The 19,926-nt window shown below is 39.7% G+C and overlaps 1 protein-coding gene across 2 annotated transcripts in view; it reads left to right on the top strand.

The window, feature by feature from the left end:
* Positions 1-19,926, top strand: part of GEMIN5 (gem nuclear organelle associated protein 5) — a 49,754-nt gene that overhangs the window by 1,511 nt on the left and 28,317 nt on the right. The window contains exons 3-13 of one of the 2 annotated variants that reach the window (XM_015141311.3): positions 365-546; positions 4,437-4,588; positions 5,127-5,243; positions 6,603-6,735; positions 7,722-7,887; positions 9,215-9,427; positions 10,408-10,493; positions 14,033-14,115; positions 15,351-15,484; positions 17,451-17,524; positions 18,585-18,766. In XM_015141311.3, coding sequence (XP_014996797.2) covers positions 365-546; positions 4,437-4,588; positions 5,127-5,243; positions 6,603-6,735; positions 7,722-7,887; positions 9,215-9,427; positions 10,408-10,493; positions 14,033-14,115; positions 15,351-15,484; positions 17,451-17,524; positions 18,585-18,766 — 1,522 coding nt within the window. Of the gene's footprint in view, positions 1-364; positions 547-4,436; positions 4,589-5,123; positions 5,244-6,602; positions 6,736-7,721; positions 7,888-9,214; positions 9,428-10,407; positions 10,494-14,032; positions 14,116-15,350; positions 15,485-17,450; positions 17,525-18,584; positions 18,767-19,926 lie in introns of both variants that reach the window. The other variant, XM_015141310.3, reaches the window with a different exon arrangement.

Raw genomic sequence — 19,926 nt, 5'->3', positions numbered from 1 at the left:
ACCCTCTGGTGATTGATATAAATGGACTCCTGATATAGATTGTAAATGTGTGAATGAAACTCATTTCTAAGCTATATAGTTACTTGATATACCTGCCTTTTGAGAGAACAAAGGAAAGGAAAAGGCTTACTTAATCTTTGTAAGAACTTTGCATTAAGCTATTAAAAAAATTTTTAGTGATTGTTTGATTCCCAGTAGTCTAAATTTTCCTACCATTTTGTTAATATCGTGTTGCTAAACAAGTACTACTAATAAGTATTAACTACTTTTAATATATATATGTAGCATTATGCTGGTTTGTGATACAAGTTAAAAATTAAGTAAAACTTCAGCATTGACAACAAATTTTTGTTTTGTTTTAAAGCATACAATATCAACATTACATTGGTCTCCTCGAGTAAAGGACTTAATAGTATCTGGGGATGAAAAAGGAGTAGTTTTTTGTTACTGGCTTAACAGAAATGATAGCCAGCACCTCTTTATAGAACCCAGAACAATTTTCTGTCTTACTTGTTCACCTCATCATGAAGATTTAGTAGCCATTGGGTAAGTACTGTGCCATCTGTATTGATGATTTTTGTTTGTTTATGATCGTGTTTTGCATGTTCTTTATCTTCTTCTGTCCTTTTATTCCTCAAAGAAAACCATCTACAGATGTTAACCACTCCCCCTGAGCCTTTGGCATCATTTATTCCTCCAGGTCCTTACTGTTTCTGCCACTCCCTCTGTTTTTGTTTCCTTGGTTTCCATGGTACTGTACCTTCTTGGTTCTTCATATCTAACTCCTCCAGTCAACCTTTAAATGTAGGAAATGTCCTCTTTCACCTTTTTTGCTTTCTCTACTGCCCTTTGATATAACATGAACTCCCAGGTGTCAGATGACTTTGCTGGGTCTCTCTAGTTCTGAGCGCTCCGTCTAGATTGGGAAAGTGATATGGCATTGGGATCTGTTTCCTCATTGATCACCAAGGTTGTTTCACATGATCCCCCTTTCCTTCACCATTTCATGTACTTCTAATTGTAAGATGTCTATTTTCTCTAATTTGAAGACTTAAGCAATTTCCCTAGAATGTTGAAGGAGAAATTCTGACTGGAGTGAATTTGAAAGACTGGGGGCTAAGGTAATAGAGGTATACAAAGAGACAACAACTCTTTCACAAAGTTTGTTGTAAAAATGTGCATAGACATGAACCCAGAGGGGATAGATGGGGTCAAGGGAGTATTACATGGGAAATACAGGGGACCTGTTTTTATGCTGATGGAAGTAAGGCTTGAAAAGAGGAAGAGCTAGTTGCAGGAGTGAACTATGATAAATGCAGGGGTGATGCTGAAAAGTCAAGAGGGGATTGGATTCAGATGACAAGAAGAAAGAACAGCTGGGAATATGGAAATAGGTGCAGGTAGATTTGTAGATGTCTTTGGAAGAAGAAGGTGTTCCATTCTGGGATTTCTGATTTTCTCAGTGTGGCATAAGTCAGAGTGGTAGAGTCAAGTTCACCATGGGGTTGAAACTGGGTATGCAAAGAGGTATGAAAATGGTCAAAGAGAATAGGAAAATGAATGTACTAAGGAAAATCGTAGGCCCGATGTTCACTGTTGAGTGGCAAACAAAGAATCATGACCATTAATTTAAAGTAAACCCAAACTGTTTGAGAAAGGAGATGGTTGGATTCAGCCAGGTTTGGGGCTTTGTGGAGTAAGTACTCTTGAGGGAGAAGGAGACGGGGAGTACGGCTAGTTTTAAAAGTCGATGATAAGGTGCAGGGGCTCACACCTGTAATCCCAGCACTTTGGGAGGCCAAGGCAGGCGGATCACCTGAGGTCAGGAGTTCAACACCAGCCCGGCCAACATGGTGAAACCCCATCTCTACTAAAAATAAAAAAATTAGAATGGGCGCGGTGGTGCACGCCTGTAATCCTAGCACTTTGGGAGGCCAAGGCAGGCAAATCGCCTGTGGTCGGGATTTCAAGACCAGCCTGACCAACATGGAGAAACCCCGTCTCTACTAAAAATACAAAATTAAGTGTGGTGGCGCATGCCTGTCATCCCAGCTACTCGGGAGGCTGAAGCAGGAGAATCGCTTCAACCCGGGAGGCGGAGGTTGTGGTGAGCCAGGATTGATCCATTGCATTCCAGCCTGGTTAACAGGAGCAAAACTCCATTCCCAAAAAAACAAACAAAAATTAGCCAGACGTGTTGGTGCACACCTGTAATCCCAGCTACTCAGGAGGGTGAGGCAGGAGAACAGTGTGAACCTGGGAGGTGGAGGTTGCGGTGAGCCGAGATTGCGCCACTGTACTCCAGCCTGGGCGACAGAGCAAGACTCTTTTTTTTTTTTTTTTGAGACGGAGTCTCACGCTGCTGCCCAGGCTGGAGTGCAGTGGCGCGATCTCGGCTCACTGCAAGCTCCGCCTCCTGGGTTCACGCCATTCTCCTGCCTCAGCCTCCTGAGTAGCTGGGACTACAGGCGCCCGCCACCGCGCCCGGCTAATTTTTTGTATTTTTAGTAGAGACGGGGTTTCACTGTGGTCTCGATCTCCTGACCTTGTGATCCGCCCGCCTCGGCCTCCCAAAGTGCTGGGATTACAGGCTTGAGCCACCGCGCCCGGCCAAAGACTCTTATTTAGAAAAAGAAGAAAAAAAAAAAAGTCGATGATAGTGAGGGATCATGAAATCTGTGCTGCATTGGGCTGGGGGAAGTATGGAAAGACAGGTGTGGGTGAGTGATAGTGATAGTGAAAATGGAAGTGGACTGGATCGGCAGTCTCTTGAAGTGGGAGCAGCGTTGCAGTAGAGTTGCTAGAGAGGATGAACAGAAAGGTAGTAGGCAGGGGTCAGGGGAGGATCTTCAAAATATTATTATTCCCAGAAAGCTTGATTCAGATTTCTAAATAGCTTGATCTGTTGACAATTAGGTTGCATAACTTGGCAGTTTTCAAAGTCCAGCTCTTCAAAGGTTGACATACTCTAGTATGTCTTTCTTTTTAAAAAAGGTAAATAAAGCTGTGCTGGTGTTCTTCCCTGTCAAATGCTCTAACGTGTAGGAAGTGTGAATAGGTACAACAACTTTGTAGAATGCAGTTTTGTACTTTCTAATAAAGATGCATGTATCTTAACATCCTGGCAGTTCTATTACTGGGCATCAAACCTGAAATTGTGTTAGACGTGTACATGAACATTAATAGCATTTTTTTTGTTGTAAAAAATGGAAGCCCTTCAAAAGGAAAATGAATAAACTTTGATATATTCACACACTGCAGTACTAATACAATAGTGTAATGACTGGCCAGGAACTAGAGTTACTTGTATCAACATGGATGACTTACAAACAGAATGAGTGAAAAAAACAAGCTGCAGGAAAACAGATGATAGCATTTATATGCAGTTTTAAAATATGCAAAATCTATATCTTATTTAGGAATACATACAAAGAAAGGCTAGGAATGATATAACACAATTCACAAATAGAGTTTGACCTCTGGGTAAAGGAAGAAAAGGAGAAGAGATCGGGCAAGGAGAGAGGTTTGATTGAGGTGGAATGCACACAGGCCTTCAGCTCTATCAGTAATTGTTTTTGTTAGGCAGGGTGGTAGATTACTTTTTTTATGTATCTGAAATAATTCATTTCTAAAAAGCTATTAGAGTTTCTCAGTTTCCTGTGAGTTCATAAAATGACAGCCTTGGAACATGCAGGTCTAGAGTGTAGAATTCTGCAACTTTTGTTAAGTTCACAGTTAAAAAAGTAGTGTCACTTCTAAAAAAGAGATTATTTTCCAGTGCACTAGGACAAAATTATCTCTAATTAGAAGAGTTGGCCGGGTGTGGTGGCTCAGGCCTGTAATCCCATCACTTTGGGAGGCCAACACAGGTAGATTACTTGAGCCCAGGAGTTCGAGACCAGCCATGAGCAACATGGTGAAACCCCATCTCTGCAAAAAAAATTCAAAAATTAGCTGAGCATTGCACGCACCTGTAGTCCCAGCTACTCTGGGAGGCTGAGGGGGGAGGATTGCTTGAGCCTGGGAAGTCAAGGCTGCAGTAAGTGGTGATTGTGCCACTGCACTCCAGCCTGGACAACAGAGAGGGGGAAAAAAAGAAAAGAAGAGTTGCTGGACACTTGCAAAAACTATGAAAGTTCCCTTAGAACAAAATCATGGTCCACTGTGAGCTTTGTACCAGGCAACGTACATAGAATTACCTAGTGCTAAGAGTTTGATCCTAGAGAGAAGGGTTTTAACAAAACCAGGAGACATAAGGTGAGCACATTTAAAAAAAGGAAAAAACAAAATTATTTTTTGTCCTCTTCCCTCCTCCGCCACCCCAAATGCACCTAACTTTAAGGAATGCGCCAATGGTAACTCTAAGCCAAAATGTTTGCTAGAGACTCTGTTCTGTCTTCATTTTTTTAGTAATATTTCTAACTCTTGTTTTTTAGCTACAAGGATGGCATAGTGGTGATAATTGACATCAGTAAGAAAGGAGAAGTTATTCATAGGCTTCGAGGCCATGATGATGAAATCCACTCCATAGCCTGGTGTCCCCTGCCTGGTGAAGATTGTTTATCTATAAACCAAGAGGAAACTTCAGGTACAGATGGTTTAAGGGAAGGTTCAGTACTCTTGAGGCCTGAAGAACAGAGTGGGTACAATTATATCATTTTATCGCTTATTTATTTATTTATTTATTTATTTTTGGAGACAGAGTTTCGCTCTTGTTGCCTAGGCTGGAGCGCGATCTCAGCTCACCGCAACCTCCGCCTCCCAGGTTCAAGCGATTCTCCTGCCTCAGCCTCCCAAGTAGCTGGAATTACAGGCATGCGCCACCATGCCCAGCTAATCTTGTATTTTCAGTAGAGACAGGTTTCTCCATGTTGGTCAGACTGGTCTTGAACTCCCGACCTTAGGTGATCCACCTGCCTCAGCCTCCCAAAGTGCTGGGATTACAGGCATGAGCCACTGTGCCCGGCTGAATTATATCATTTTAATTATACATAAAACTTCAAATTTTACAGTTCAGACCTATGAAAGAGATAGCTAAGTTCTGGGAACTCTTGCAAACTAATTGTTTTATATTAGTGCGTGTTTAATGCAAATTAAAAGCAAAATTGCTACCTATCTCATAGAAGAAGCTGAAATTACCAATGGGAATGCTGTGGCACAAGCTCCAGTAACAAAAGGCTGCTACTTAGCCACTGGAAGCAAAGATCAAACCATTCGAATCTGGAACTGTTCTAGAGGCCGAGGTAAGATTGATCTTTCTTTTGTGATGTAACCTGTGTTGATCTGGTGGAAGTAGAGGGTTTTTTGTTCTGTCTTATTGTCCTGTGGGTGTGTCATCTATCTGAGAGCAGTTCTTCACTTTTCGGTCTAGAATTCTGCTTCCTCATTTGACCCTGGGCTAGAACTGTCTATTCTCTCAACATCTGGCCTTAGAATGAGTATTTCCCATGCATTCCAGAAGAAAACAAGGACCTCTTGGTTTATAGAAAGGGTCACTATTTGGCATGGAGAGCAGAATATTTGTAATAAAAATGGGAATATTAGAACATGATATGGCCTAGGCCAGGAGAATGGAAAAGATCTCAAGAGTTAGAGCTTTTAATGCACAAATGCAGAATAACATACACCCACCTGGAATTATGTGTGAAAGCTCATTTTATCCAAATTATAGAGCCCCTCAATCATTTAGCGTTCCCAAATTTCTCTTTGAACAGAACTTTTCTCGTTAAGTTTAAAAATTAAGAGAAACTCTAGGCATAATTAATATTTATAATATATTAGGGAATATAACCTTTTAGTAAAAATCTTGCTTTTCTCTTTCTAGCGGGCTTCTCCATTTTATTTTTTTTTCTCGCAGTTTTTTAAGCTGTGGTGGAAAATACAATATTTGCCATTTTTATCACTTTTAAGTGTACATTTAAGTGGTATTAAGTATACCCTAAAGTTGTGCAACTGTCACAACCACCTGTCTCCAGAATTCTACTCTCCATTCTCCTCTCCCCCGGGCCCTGGCAACCATCATTCTGCTTTCTGCTCTATGATTTTGACTACTCTTGAGTATTTTCTTTGAGTGAAATTAGACATATGATATGTCTTTTTGTGATTGGCTTATTTCACTTAGCATATATCCCTGAGGTTCGTTGATGTTGTACCGTACGTCAGCATATCCTTCCTTTCTAAGGCTGAATAATAATCCATTGTATGTATGTCCCACATTTTGCATACCCACTCATCCACTCGATCTCCTGATTTCATGATCTGCTCGCCTCAGCCTCCCAAAGTGCTGGGATTACAGGCATGAGCCACCGCGCCTGGCCAAAAAAAAGAAAATATACTCTTAATGTGTTGAGGTTGTCAAGATAGCTTATGGAAGCTTATTTGACCTAAATGTAGCTAGACTAGTATTAACCACTATTTATAGTGGTTAAAAATATAACCATTATAATGGTTATAATTGTAACCATTGGAAAACGAGATCTGAATTCTAAGTAACCAAACTAACAAGCTTTTACAGCTCAGACTGTGTATTGTGAACTGCCAGCAATGTCATGCATGTAATTTCACTGTCTTGAGTGCCCATTGGCCTTCCTTTTAATCTGCAGGGGTGATGATTTTGAAATTGCCCTTTCTGAAGAGAAGAGGAGGGGGTATAGACCCAACTGTTAAAGAGCGCCTTTGGTTGACACTCCATTGGCCCAGCAATCAGCCAACACAGCTGGTATCTAGCTGTTTTGGGTAAGTCTTTTATGGTCATGCTTTCTTAGATATGTTTTGTTTTTCTATTTGGCTTCAAGGACTCCTAGGTTTCTCTTTGTAGATGGAGAAAATAATGGCCAAGGCTTGTATTATGATGGACCCCATTTGAAATGGAAAAATTGTGAGACTGATGCTTGTGCTGTCTACTAACAGAGCTGTAAAAAGATCAAATAAGTATAGTCTGGCAGTTAGGAATATGGACTCTGAAGTCAGAAGTAAATTTCAGAATCACTTTGTCACTTACTGCCTTGTATTCATGAGCAAGACCCTTTACTTTTCTGAGCTTCAGTCACTTCATGTGTAGAAAGGGGAGATGGTTATAATATTTTCTCTTAGGTTGGATGGCTATGCCCATTCAGTAAACAGAGTTCATTGACTACCTACTTCTAGTGACTGGAGATAAATCTGTTTAAAGGGTAGTCCAGTATACTCACATGGTTCAAGAAGAATGAAATTATATAATAAACTGTCCTGTCTTCCCTGGCTACTTGGTTCCCCTTTCTGTGGCTCAAATTTTTTTTTTTTTTTAAACAGGGTCTTGCTCTGTTACCCAGGCTTGAATGCAGTGATGCAAACACAGCTCACTGCAGCCTCAACCTCCTGGGCTCAAGCAATTCTCCCACCTCAGCCTCCCAAGTAACTGGGACCATAGGTGTGCACCACCATGCCCAACTAATTTTTTAATTGTTTGTAGAGGCAGTCTCACTTTGTTGCCTAGGCTGTTCTTGAGATCTGGGCTCTAAGCTATCCTCCTGCCTCAGCCTCCCAGAGTGCTGAGATTACAGATGTGAGCTACTGCACCCAGCCTTCCCAGAGATATTTTGTGCGTATTTTCAGAATATGCAATTTTTCTCTCCTTAAAAGACAAATCATTTTGCAGCTATGAGCCTAGACTCTGTGACTCAGCAGTCACTTGTTTTCAGATTGTTTGTAAAAGAACTAATGCTTATGTTTTTCCTTCACAGAGGTGAACTGTTGCAATGGGATCTCACTCAATCTTGGAGACGGAAATACACCCTCTTCAGTGCCTCATCAGAAGGGCAAAATCATTCAAGAATTGTGTTTAATTTATGTCCTTTACAAACAGAGGATGACAAACAGCTATTACTTTCCACATCAATGGATAGAGATGTAAGAGCTGCTTATTTTCACTCAGCATTGTAGAGCAGCAGTTTACAACTTGGATGGGATTAGAGGGCTTTTTCAAAGCACCTGTCAAGTCATAATACCCCACCCCTGACTCCAATTTCAGAGTTACTGCTACAGATCAGCACTGAATATATCAATAGCTCACATGTAGGGAGAATGTGAAGACCCATCAAAATGGTTTTTTGTTAAAGCAGACATGATAAAGAAGGGTAGTTTTGCCCAGGGAAGGATATATTAGGTCAAGCTTGTCCAACCCATGGCTCAGGATGGTTTTAAGCTCATCAGCTGTTGTTAGTGGGGTTTTTTCTTTTTTTTTTTTTTTTTTTTTTTTTTGAGACGGAGTCTCGCTCTGTCTCCCAGGCTGGAGTGCAGTGGTGCGATCTCAGCTCACTGCAAGCTCCACCTCCTGGGTTCACGCCATTCTCCTGCCTAAGCCTCCCAAGTAGCTGGGACTACAGGCGTGCCCACCTGCGCCCGGCTAACTTTTTTGTGTGTGTGTTTTTAGTAGAGACAGGGTTTCACTGTGTTCGCCAGGATGGCCTCGATCTCCTGACCTCATGATCCCCCTGCCTCAGCCTCCCAGAGTGCTGGGATTACAGGCATGAACCACATGCCCAGCCTAGTTTTAGTGTATTTTATGTGTGGCCCAAGACAATTCTGCTTCCACTGTGGCCCCAGGAAGCCAAAAGATTCGACACCCCTGTGTTAGGTCCTCATGCTATGGTTTATCCTGGTTTGTAGTTTAGCAGAATAGAAATCTTTCAGAGACTATTTACTTTAGTTGAAAGCCTGTTACCTTACTGTTTTGCAGTTAAACTGGGCTTATTTGGTAGACTTCGTTTTCTTCCAAACCTGTCTCTTTTTAATCATCAAGTGATGATTAAAAACTTACCGCACCTCCTTCCCGGGGTATGATAAGGTGTTTTGCCTTTTGAGAGAGCAGTTCTTTGATTTTTCCACTGTGCTGAGGCCATCTTCTTAGAGTTTGCCAAATGAGGAGGTTACCAGTGCTATAGTAGGACAGAAAGACCCCCGAAGTTGGAGACAGGAGGTGTGGGTTCTGGTTTATTAATTGTGTAACCCTGAATTCACTTGACATCTTTGGAAATAAATGTATTTTAAGATCCCTGTAAGCAACATAATTTATTACTAACTTTTTTTTCTTAGCAGTGCTTTCTTCGATTCCTACTGGAAGACATACGTTATCCTTACCCATTCTTTGAGCCTATCCCATTTCACATATCAGATTTTTTTTTCCTTGTTTCTCTGTTCTTTTTTATGTTTAGGCCCTTACCATTAATCTTTGCAGGTAAAATGCTGGGACATGGCCACCCTGGAGTGCTGTTGGACCCTGCCTTCCCTTGGTGGGTTTGCATACAGCCTGGCTTTCTCTTCTGTGGACATAGGCTCTTTGGCCATAGGTGTTGGGGATGGCATGATCCGTGTATGGAATACACTCTCCATAAAGAACAACTATGATGTGAAACATTTTTGGCAAGGTGTCAAGTCCAAGGTTACAGCGGTAAGGATTTTTTTGAGCTTGTTTTGAACTTTTTTTTTTTCAAATAATTCTCTTTTATGCCTGTTCATTTAAATGAGCTCTGTTGGTAATCAAAAGTTTTAAAGTACGTTGAGTGAAGTTTGAAACTAGGAAAGCAAAAGGATCCTGTAACCAAACCCATTATCCTCCAGAGTTTAAATTTATTAAGACTTTTCATCTCAGCATTTTTTCTCATAGTAAGAAGTTAGAAATAGCCTGACTGTATATTCATAGAAAACACATTAAGTTATAAGATAACCACATGTTGGAATGGCATCAAATTATTGAAAATGATAATGTAGATTCTTTCTTCCTTGATATGGAAAGGTATATAAATGATTTATGAAAAATGTCTATTATAAAACATGGAAAGCAGGTTACAAAACGGTATGTGTAGTTTTTTTGGTTTTCTCTAAAATGATACCTTTCTTTTGGCTACTGAATCTAAAGGTAATAAACTTCTATGGTTTAAAAAGAAAATCAAACAACACAAAAATGGAGAAAGGAAACATTTTTTTCCTACTTTACCCTCCACTCCAGTCCCCTACTTGAATAATCCAGAAAACTACTGTGGACAGTTTATGATCTATCTTTTCAAATTTTGTAAACTATTTAATATTAATAGAACTGTATTTTCTAAATTCTTCCGGAATCTTGTATTCCCACTCGACAGTGTATAATGCACATCATTTATGTATTTGAACTCATTTGGTTTTTTCAATTGTGTATAAGCTTATTCACAAAAATATCTGGAAAGAGAGATACAAGATCTGCAGTCGGTTTTTTGGATGAAAGATTACAGATGACATTGACTTTGTTTTTAATAACCTTTTTCTCCTTTAAATAATGAAGAAATCAGAGCAAGAAAGTTTTCTCTTTGGATACTTAAAGGATAATGTAAGGATTCCTTTAACTATATGCCCCATTTCTTATATTCTCACTTGGGAACTCTTTTTTTGTAGCTGTGCTGGCACCCAACCAAGGAAGGTTGCTTAGCTTTTGGAACTGATGATGGAAAAGTGGGATTGTATGACACCTACTCCAACAAGTAAGAAATGGGTGATTCTTCTTCCATTGTGGCCCAGGGGAGCCAAAAGATTGGACACCCCTGCTCAAGAATAATCCCTCAGTTTCCTTTTCATAGCATTGCCTTTTCAATTTGAAGACTACAAATCAGTTGTTTGGTAAACTATTCCACATTTTGCACTTGTTAGTTATCTCCTTGTGGTAGCTTCTAACTCATTTCCCTGTTCCCTATATTTCGTATGAACTAGAAGTTATGTGTATAGCTACATTGTCCACTACAGCAGTCATTAACCACAGGTGATTACAGAGCACTTGAAAGGTGCCAAGTCCAAACCGAGATGTGCTATAAGTGTAAAGTACACCGGAGTTCTGAATCTTAATATTTGAAAAAAGTTAAAAGTCTCTTAATAATTATTTTATTTTTTATTACATTTTAAATAATATTTTGAGTCTGCTGAGTTAAATAAAATACATTATTAAAATTTCTTTTTTTTTTTGCTTTTTTTAAATATGGCTACTAGAAAACTTTAGGTTACATATACCGTTCATATTTGTGGCTTACATTGTTTATTTTTGTACACTGCTGCTCTAGAGGCTTGATTAGAATCCAAACCTGTGTTGTTCAGTTTGGTAGCTGTTTCACATGTCCGTGTGAAGAGATGACCAAACAGGCTTTGTGTGAGCATCGTGGCTGTTTATTTCACCTGGTTGCAGGTGGGCTGAGTCCGAAAAGAAGTCAGCAAAGGTGGTGGGATTATCATGAGTTCTTACAGGTTTTGGGATAGGCGGTGGAGTTAAGAGCAATGTTTTGGGGGCAGGGGGTGGATCTCACAAAGTACATTCTCAAGGGCAGGCAGAATTACAAACAAACTTCTTAAGGGTGGGGGAGATTATAAAGAACATTGGGCCAGGCACGGTGGCTCACGCCTATAATCCCAGCACTTTGGGAGGCTGAGGCGGGCAGATCATCCGAGGTCTAAAGTTCGAGACCAGCCTGACCAAGATGGAGAAACCCCGTCTCTACTAAAAATACAAAATTAGCTGGCATGGTGGCACATGCCTGTAATCCCAGCTACTCAGGAAGGCTGAGGCAGGAGAATCGCCTGAATTCCGGGAGGCAGAGGTTGCAGTGAGCCGACATCGCTCCATTGCACTCCAGCCTGGGCAACAAAAGCAAAACTCCGTCTCAAAAAACTAAAATAAAATAAAATAAAGAACATTGATCAGTTAGGGTGGGGTAGAAACAAATCACAATGGTGGAATGTCATCAGTTAAGCTATTTTCACTTCTGTGGATCTTCAGTTGCTTCAGGCCATCTGGACGTGTACGTGCAGGTTACTGGGGATATGATGGCTTAGCTTGGGCTCAGAGGCCTGACAGTAGCCACATGTGGCTATTTATACTTAAAGTAATTGAAATAGGAATTCAGTTCCTCAGTCCCCCCATTTTAAATGCACAAGAGGCATCTGTGACTAATGGCTACCTTATTGGACAACACTGTTCTAGACCAGGCGTTGGTGAACCATGGTCCATGAATTAAGAATGGTTTTACCTTTTTAAGTGGCTGGAGAAATATCAAAAGAGGCCGGGCGCGGTGGCTCAAGCCTGTAATCCCAGCACTTTGGGAGGCCGAGACGGGTGGATCACGAGGTTGGGAGATCGAGACCATCCTGGTTAACACGGTGAAACCCCGTCTCTACTAAAAAATACAAAAAACTAGCCGGGCGAGGTGGCGGGAGCCTGTAGTCCCAACTACTCGGGAGGCTGAGGCAGGAGAATGGCGTGAACCCGGGAGGCGGAGCTTGCAGTGAGCTGAGATCCGGCCACTGCACTCCAGCCTGGGTGACAGAGCAAGACTCCGTCTCAAAAAAAAAAAAAAAAAAGAAATATCAAAAGAATATTTTATGACATATGAAGAGTAAATAAATCAGATTTCAGTGGCTGTAAGTAAAATTTTATTGTGACATGGCCACACTCCTTTGTTTACGTTCTGTCTGGCTGCTTTCATACTACCACAGCGGAGTGGAGTAGTTGTGGCAGGGACCACATGGCTAACAAAGCCTGAAATATTTACAGAAAAGGTTGGCCAGCCTCTGTCTTAGATCATTCATTTCTGAGTGAAAATCATTTACTGCAGAGCTGTCCGTTTTTTTTTTTTTTCTTGAGACGGAGTTTCACACTTGTTGCCCAGGCTGGAGTACAGTGGTGCGATCTCAGCTCACCAAAACCTCCACCTTCCGGGTCCAAGCAATTCTCCTGCCTCAGTCTCCGGAGTAGCTGGGACTACAGGCACCTGCCACCACACCCAGCTAATTTTTTGTATTTGTAGTAGAGATGGGGTTTCACAGTGTTCACCAGGATGGTCTCGATCTCCTGACCTCGTGATCCGCCCACCTCAGCTTCCGAAAGTGCTGGGATTACAGATGTGAGCCACTGTGCCTGGCCAGAGCTGTCCTTTTTATATGCAGTTCTCCAAGTACTCGTGTAGAACCTACATGCAGTTGACTATTTTCCTTTTTTAACTCTCAAATAAAACATTATTTTAAGGCCTGGCACGTTGGCTCACGCCTGTAATCCCAGCACTTTGGGAGGCCGAGGCAGGCGGATCACGAGGTCAGGAGATCGAGACCATCCTGGGGAACACTGTGAAACCCCATCTCCACTAAAAATACAAAAAATTATCCAGGCGTGGTGGCAGGTGCCTGTAGTCCCAGCTACTCCGGAGACAAGCAGGAGAATGGCGTGAACCCGAGAGGCGGAGCTTGCAGTGAGCGGAGATCACGCCACTGCACTCCAGCCTGGGAGACAGAGCGAGACTCTGTCTCAAAAAAAGAAAAGAAATATGCTACAGTATAAATTAGCCTGTTTATAAAATATAAATTTCTTTTAGAAATTTTGATTTATTTTTTAGCATGATTACTATAAATTTGTCAGATTAATGGAAGTAAGTCAGCTGCTAATTATTCATAGGCTCTGGAATTCTAAAATCATACAAAGAATGTATGATAATTTATGGTAAAAGAAATAACAGTACTGCCTGGTTTTTTCCTACAAAGTTAAGCATTCTCTACTGACACATCACATACTATTACCACAACAGCCTTCGAAAATACTCTTAGGAGTATGCCTTCTTTAAAAGACAATCACAAACTGAAAATCTCTCTACCCTGAAATCTTGTCTCAGTTTAAGAAATGTTAATGGCACAGAGTAAGTCTAAAATGACTTGTCATCTTTTATATGACTGTAAAGTGAATACATTCGGGTGTTGATAATATATGTTCTGGCTAGATGGGTAGGAGTAACATTTTTTGCGGGGGTAAGATATGTTTGGGACTTAATCGTTTTGGTAGTAAATATCATTATTTGACATTTAAATATAATTTAAATGTAAATCTTATAATTAATTACTTTACATTTGGAGCAAGATATTGTTGAATTATTTTTCTCCAATTATTAGTAGTTACGTTTATAAGGGGGACCTTTTAGAAGAAGATGTTCTGTTTTTCACTATGCCTTTTTGTTTAAATCTCCGTTTGTTCTCTCTCCCCGCTCTTCTAAAGGCCTCCACAGATTTCTAGCACATATCATAAGAAGACTGTATATACTTTAGCCTGGGGGCCACCAGTACCCCCCATGTCACTTGGTAAGTGTCTGAGCAATTCCGTAACAAATATGAGAGTATTCTTCCTTCAGTTTAATCTTAAAATATTAAAGATGGAAAGAGTCATAAACGGTCTAGTGCACTGACTGCTTTTGTGGGCTGCTTATGTCCCCAGGGGTTCATGAAGACAGTAGTGGCAGACGATAAATCACAGTTCCTGGGAGAAACCATTTACCCGTAAGAAGCTTCCCCAAGCTCACTCAAGCATTGTTTCCTCTATTTGATCGGAACTTTTTCACTGTGTGTGTAGTTATCATGCTGGATCCTGATACGCAGTCTAATATTCTTCACTAAAACTTACTGTCACTTTTTAATTTTATCAGAATTAGAACGATACTTCAGTATATTAATGGAATAATATCTGTTTTCACCCACAGGAAAAGCAAACTTAGAGTTTCTGAAATGATCTCTTGCCTTTAATTCAGCATTCTACTCCTTTCCCTCTTCTAGCCCCTAAGCCTTGTCTTTCTATTTCTTATTCCTAAAATAATGAGTCTTTTCTTTTAGCTTTTTAAATGAGTGTATTCATCAAAAGTCTCTGATAAACTTTTCTTAACCATCTATGATGAAACATCTGTAAATGTCTATAGGAATTGCATTACATAGAGAGGATAAGTAGATTTATCATAACTCAAGTAGCATTAGAATTTGTAGTTCATTTATTCAACAAATGTTTACTGGATATTTGATTTGTGATCTACCGGTGGTAAAAGTAAAACTTGCACTTACAGAAACCCACCAGAATCACTGCTTGTTAAAAATTAAGAGGATTGCTGTGATACTAAGGAAATCACTGCTTTGATGACATCTCATTGTTATAAGACATAGAAAGTCCTACTGTGCTATATAATTCCCAAAGAGTACTCATTTCTGGAAGAAAAAGCAAATTCTCAGAAGCCTTGCTTTGAGAACATATATGTTTGTTTTCTGATCCCAGCTTTTGGACCCCTATTATTATGAATACCAGAAGAATGTTTAAAGCAGATATGTTGCATCACATAAATTAACCTAGAATTATAGTAGTATAGTTTTTTTACTTGCTCCCAACAACTGTGTTCAGATGGAAAGAACAGTGATTTTATTCCAGTGTATTAGAATGTTTCAAATATATAGTTCTTTTGAAACAACTATATAGTATGATATAGTCACACTACAGCAACAAATAGTTAAGCTGGTGAAGTACAAAACTGGTACGTTTCTTTTCTTATTTCATACAGGAGAAGGAGACAGACCTTCCCTTGCTTTATACAGCTGTGGAGGAGAAGGGATTGTCTTACAGCATAACCCCTGGAAGCTTAGTGGAGAAGCCTTTGACATCAACAAACTCATCAGGGACACCAATTCAATCAAAGTGAGTTCTTGTGGTCCTAAAGTCTTTTCTTTCTACATCACAGATCCCTCTGGGTTTCCCATCCTGCAGAATAAATGATATTAGAGATTACCATCATCATAGTAAGTCAGATTTCTTAAATATTCTTATAAGGCTGTGCGTGAATTTGTGAGTTATGTATCTTAGGAGTCTTTATCCTTGAATAAAACAAGGAAGTACCTCTCAGACAGTGAGTATGAGGCAAAAAAAAAAAACAACCACGGAAACAAAAAAGGTTTGTCTCAATTGCAACAATGATTTATTATAAACTTTCAGGTGTTAGGTATAAAGCATCCTTTTCAGGCCAACTACTTTCACCAAAGTGATGCCATGGTAAAAATAACATTAATATAGTGTCCAAATGCAACTGCGTGGTGTTTTACTCAAGACAAAATTGTCATTTTGTTTTTAATTTTCTGGTAAAATGATTTTAGATTTACACAAAGCTATGAAAATAATACACATAAGTTGCTTATATCCTTTATCCAGATTCCCATGTTTAATTACATTTGCATTATCATTCTGTCAATATGTGCCAGAACTGTCTTTTAAAGTCATACCTTAAATGTTGAGATTTCCTTACCCTTTCTTTTCTTTTTTTTTTTTTTTTGAGACAGAGTCTCGCTCTGTCGCTTAGGCTGGAGTGCAGTGGCATGATCTCGGCTCACTGCGACCTCCGGCCTCCTAGGTTCATGAGATTGTCCTGCCTCAGCCTCCCAAGTATCTGGGACTGCAGGCATAGGCCACCATGCCCAGCTAATTTTTGTATTTTTAAGTAGAGATGGGGTTACACCATGTTGGCCAGGCTGGTTTTGAACTTCTGAGCTCAAGTGATCCACCTGCCTTGGCCTCCTTACCCCTTTCAAATGAGTATTTTTATTTATTTATTTACTTATTTATTTTTTGAGACAGAGCCTCGTTCTGTCACTCAGGCTGGAGTGCGGTGACGCGATCTTGGCTCACTGCAGCCTCCACCTCCCGGATTTACGTGATTCTCATGTCTCAACCACCTGAGTAGTTGGGATTACAAGCACGTGCCAAGCCTGGCTAATTTTTGTGTCTTTAGTAGAGACAGGATTTCACCATGTTGACCAGGCTCTGGTCTCGGACTCCTGGCCTCAAGTGATCCACCCACCTTGGCCTCCCAAAGTGCTGGGATTATAGGCATGAGCCACGATGCCCAGCCCCAGTGAGCATTTTTATATTGTTGCTCATTACTTTTATGGCTAGTATAAAACTAACATTTAGTTATAAATTGAAATGTCTATTATATTCCCTCATTGTCTTTAATTTTATCTAAACATTAACATTCAGCAATGAATAAAAGAGACAAAATTCCTGTTCCTAAGACTTTTAGTTTATTAACACTTGAATGTGTGGATCAGAAGTTCATACTAGGAGTCTGAACTGGAAATAGAAATTTGGAATCCCTTCACAGTAATGATAGATAAAGAAGCTGAGGGCATGTATGAGTGGGCTAAAGAGACAATTAACAAGAGAAGAAGGCCCAGGCAGCCTTGGGGAACACCAGCATATAGATATGTGAGGGAAATGATTCAGGGAAAGAAGCTTTGAAGGGATAGAAAACAAGGAGAGTCTATATAGCTTTCTTTAAGGACCCATGGTCCCCATGTTGTCAAAGCTGATGGGCACAGATCAGTTTAATTAAGTATATATTTCACAAGGTTAAGCATTGTAAACATTTAGTACTTATTGGCCTTGGGGGTTTTTTGTTTTGTTTTGTTTTGTTTTTTTGACCCAGTTAGGAAATGAGAATTAGAATGCGTGTTCTTAGTAATCCTTTGACTAATTATGTAGATTATTTACAAGAATAGCTGTTGTATAATTAAAACGTTTTTAAACTCTAGGGTTTTTTTTTTTTCTCATGCTGTCATTGTTGATTTGTGAGATATGTTTATAATCAAGATTGGTTTGTTCTGCTTTCTAGTACAAATTGCCTGTACACACAGAGATAAGTTGGAAAGCAGATGGCAAAATCATGGCTCTTGGCAATGAAGATGGGTATGTATTTGCTTCTTTAAGATACAAAAATTTGTGATTGCACATATATTTGATCACAAGCTGACTAATACCGTCTGTAACATTAGCTGGGGAGGCCCAGTTGTATTTGGTATTTTGGTTTATTCTTGATATCCTCTGCTGATCTGGGAGTGCCCTGTGTCTTTGAGAACTACAGAATTATTTAGATATTTTCGGTCCATTGAGAGTATTTGACTACACTGTATTTTGGCTGTCTTGTGCCTCACAAAACGGTCACCTCCTGTGTTGAACTGCCTAAATCTCACTCCATTTGTTTAAAGTAAGCCTAGTCAGAAATGCTTTTTAGGTCTGTGTCCTGACCAGTGTTAATCATAGTAACAGTCCTAATTCAGCCATTGATCTGTTAATTCTTTTAGCTTCTCCGTATCATCATTTGTCATGAAGGCCTGATGAACACAATTTTATCAAGCATCGTTAGAATGCTAGGAGATTGTTACACTGAGGTAGTGTGGAAAGTTAAAATTTTTTTTAATTAGTTTTTTTTTTTTTTTTGAGAGGGAGTCTCGCTCTGTCACCCAGGCTGGAGTGCAGTGGCGCGATCTCGGCTTGCTGCAAGCTCTGCCTCCTGGGTTCACGCCATTCTCCTGCCTCAACCTCCCAAGTAACTGGGACTACAGGTGCCCGCCACCTGCCTGGCAAATTTTTTTGTATTTTTAGTAGAGATGGGGTTTCACCGTGTTAGCCAAGTTGGTCTCGATCTCCTGACCTCATGATCCGCCCACCTCAGCCTCCCAAAGTGCTGGGATTACAGTCGTGAGCCACCGCGCCCAGCCAAAAATTAATTTTTTTAAGAAAAGAATTGTTAGGATATTGCTAGAATTTTTAAAAGCTGATTATACTTTTTGGAGAATAACTTTTTATACTTGATTTTTTATGAGAGAATGATCTTTGCAGTAATAGAAAGGGTTATCCTTTTCTACCTCATCTTTCCTTGACTGATGGAATGAGGGAGCTACTGTTTGCACTGTAACTTGTAATTTGATCATCCATCTTTCTTGTTTTGATGTGTTTCTTATTCCAGATCAATAGAAGTATTTCAGGTTCCCAACCTGAAACTGATCTGTACTATCCAACAACATCACAAGCTTGTGAATACCATTAGCTGGCATCATGAGCATGGCAGCCAGCCAGAGCTGAGCTATCTGATGGCCTCTGGCTCCAACAATGCAGTCATTTATGTGCACAACCTGAAGACTGTCATAGGTAACTTTGGTTTCTTTCATACTGGGGATGATACCGTTTGTTCAGCTACTTTCCATTCTAATCTTTGTCACTTTTTACTTTATTTTTGACATTATAATAAATATTATTTTTACTACGTTTTCTGTTTCAAAAGTAATAGATTCATCTTATTTTAAAATTCTTTCAAACATGACAAAACTGGTAACAGAAGCTGAAGTTGGCCAGGCATAGTTGCTCACACCTGTAATCCCAGCACTTTGGGAGGCCACAGCGAGATTACTTGTGGCCAGGATTTTGAGACCAGCCTGTTAAACAGTGAGGCTCTGTCTCTACAGAAAATTAAAAATAAAAAACAAATTTGCCAGGTTAGAGGTGCACGCCTGTAGTCCCAGCTACTTGGGAGGCTGAGCTGGGAGAATCATTTGATCCCAGGAGTTTGAGGCTGCAGTGACCTATATTTGTGCCACTGCACCCTAGCCTGGGTGACAGAGCACACCCTATCTCAAAAAAGAAAGAAAAAAAATGAAGTTAAAAAAATTATAAGATAAAATCTTATTCAATAACCATTGTTACTAGTTTGCTGCATATTTTCTCTAGATTTTATAAAGTCATAGCCTACATATGTATATACATTAGTATATGTTAATAGGTTTGCCCTCCTGTGTACTTGTGTGAAAGAATAATCTTTGTTCCTAGCTAAAAAGAAATTACTATATATAATATATACTGCTTGCAGTTTTTTTCTCTAAATTTATAATATTTATCATGGACATCTTTTTATGTCAGTATATAAGGATCTATTTTGCTGTTATTAACAAACATCTGTTGGCCAGGCACGGTAGCTCATGCCTGTAATCCTAGTACTTTGGAAGGCCATAGTGGAAGGATAGTTTGAGACCAGGAGTTTGAAACCAGCCTGGGCAATGTAGTGAGACCCCATCTATACAAAAAATAAAAATTAAAAAAATTATCTGTTCATTCCATTATATGGGCATACCATAATTTATCCATTCCACAATTGAATGACCGTCAAATTATTTATTTATTTATTTTTACAATTTAAGTACTATTACAATAAACTGCTTTATACATATATTTTCATGAACATGGTTGAATCATTTTCGTACAGAAAATTCTAGAAGTGGAATTGCTAGGTAAAAGAATGTAGTTTTTTATAGTTA

This window comes from Macaca mulatta, chromosome 6 (assembly GCF_049350105.2).
Source record: "Macaca mulatta isolate MMU2019108-1 chromosome 6, T2T-MMU8v2.0, whole genome shotgun sequence".
Taxonomy (NCBI): domain Eukaryota; kingdom Metazoa; phylum Chordata; class Mammalia; order Primates; family Cercopithecidae; genus Macaca; species Macaca mulatta.
The sequence above is the reverse complement of the archived record's forward strand: the minus strand, read 5'-3'. Positions and strand labels throughout refer to the sequence as shown.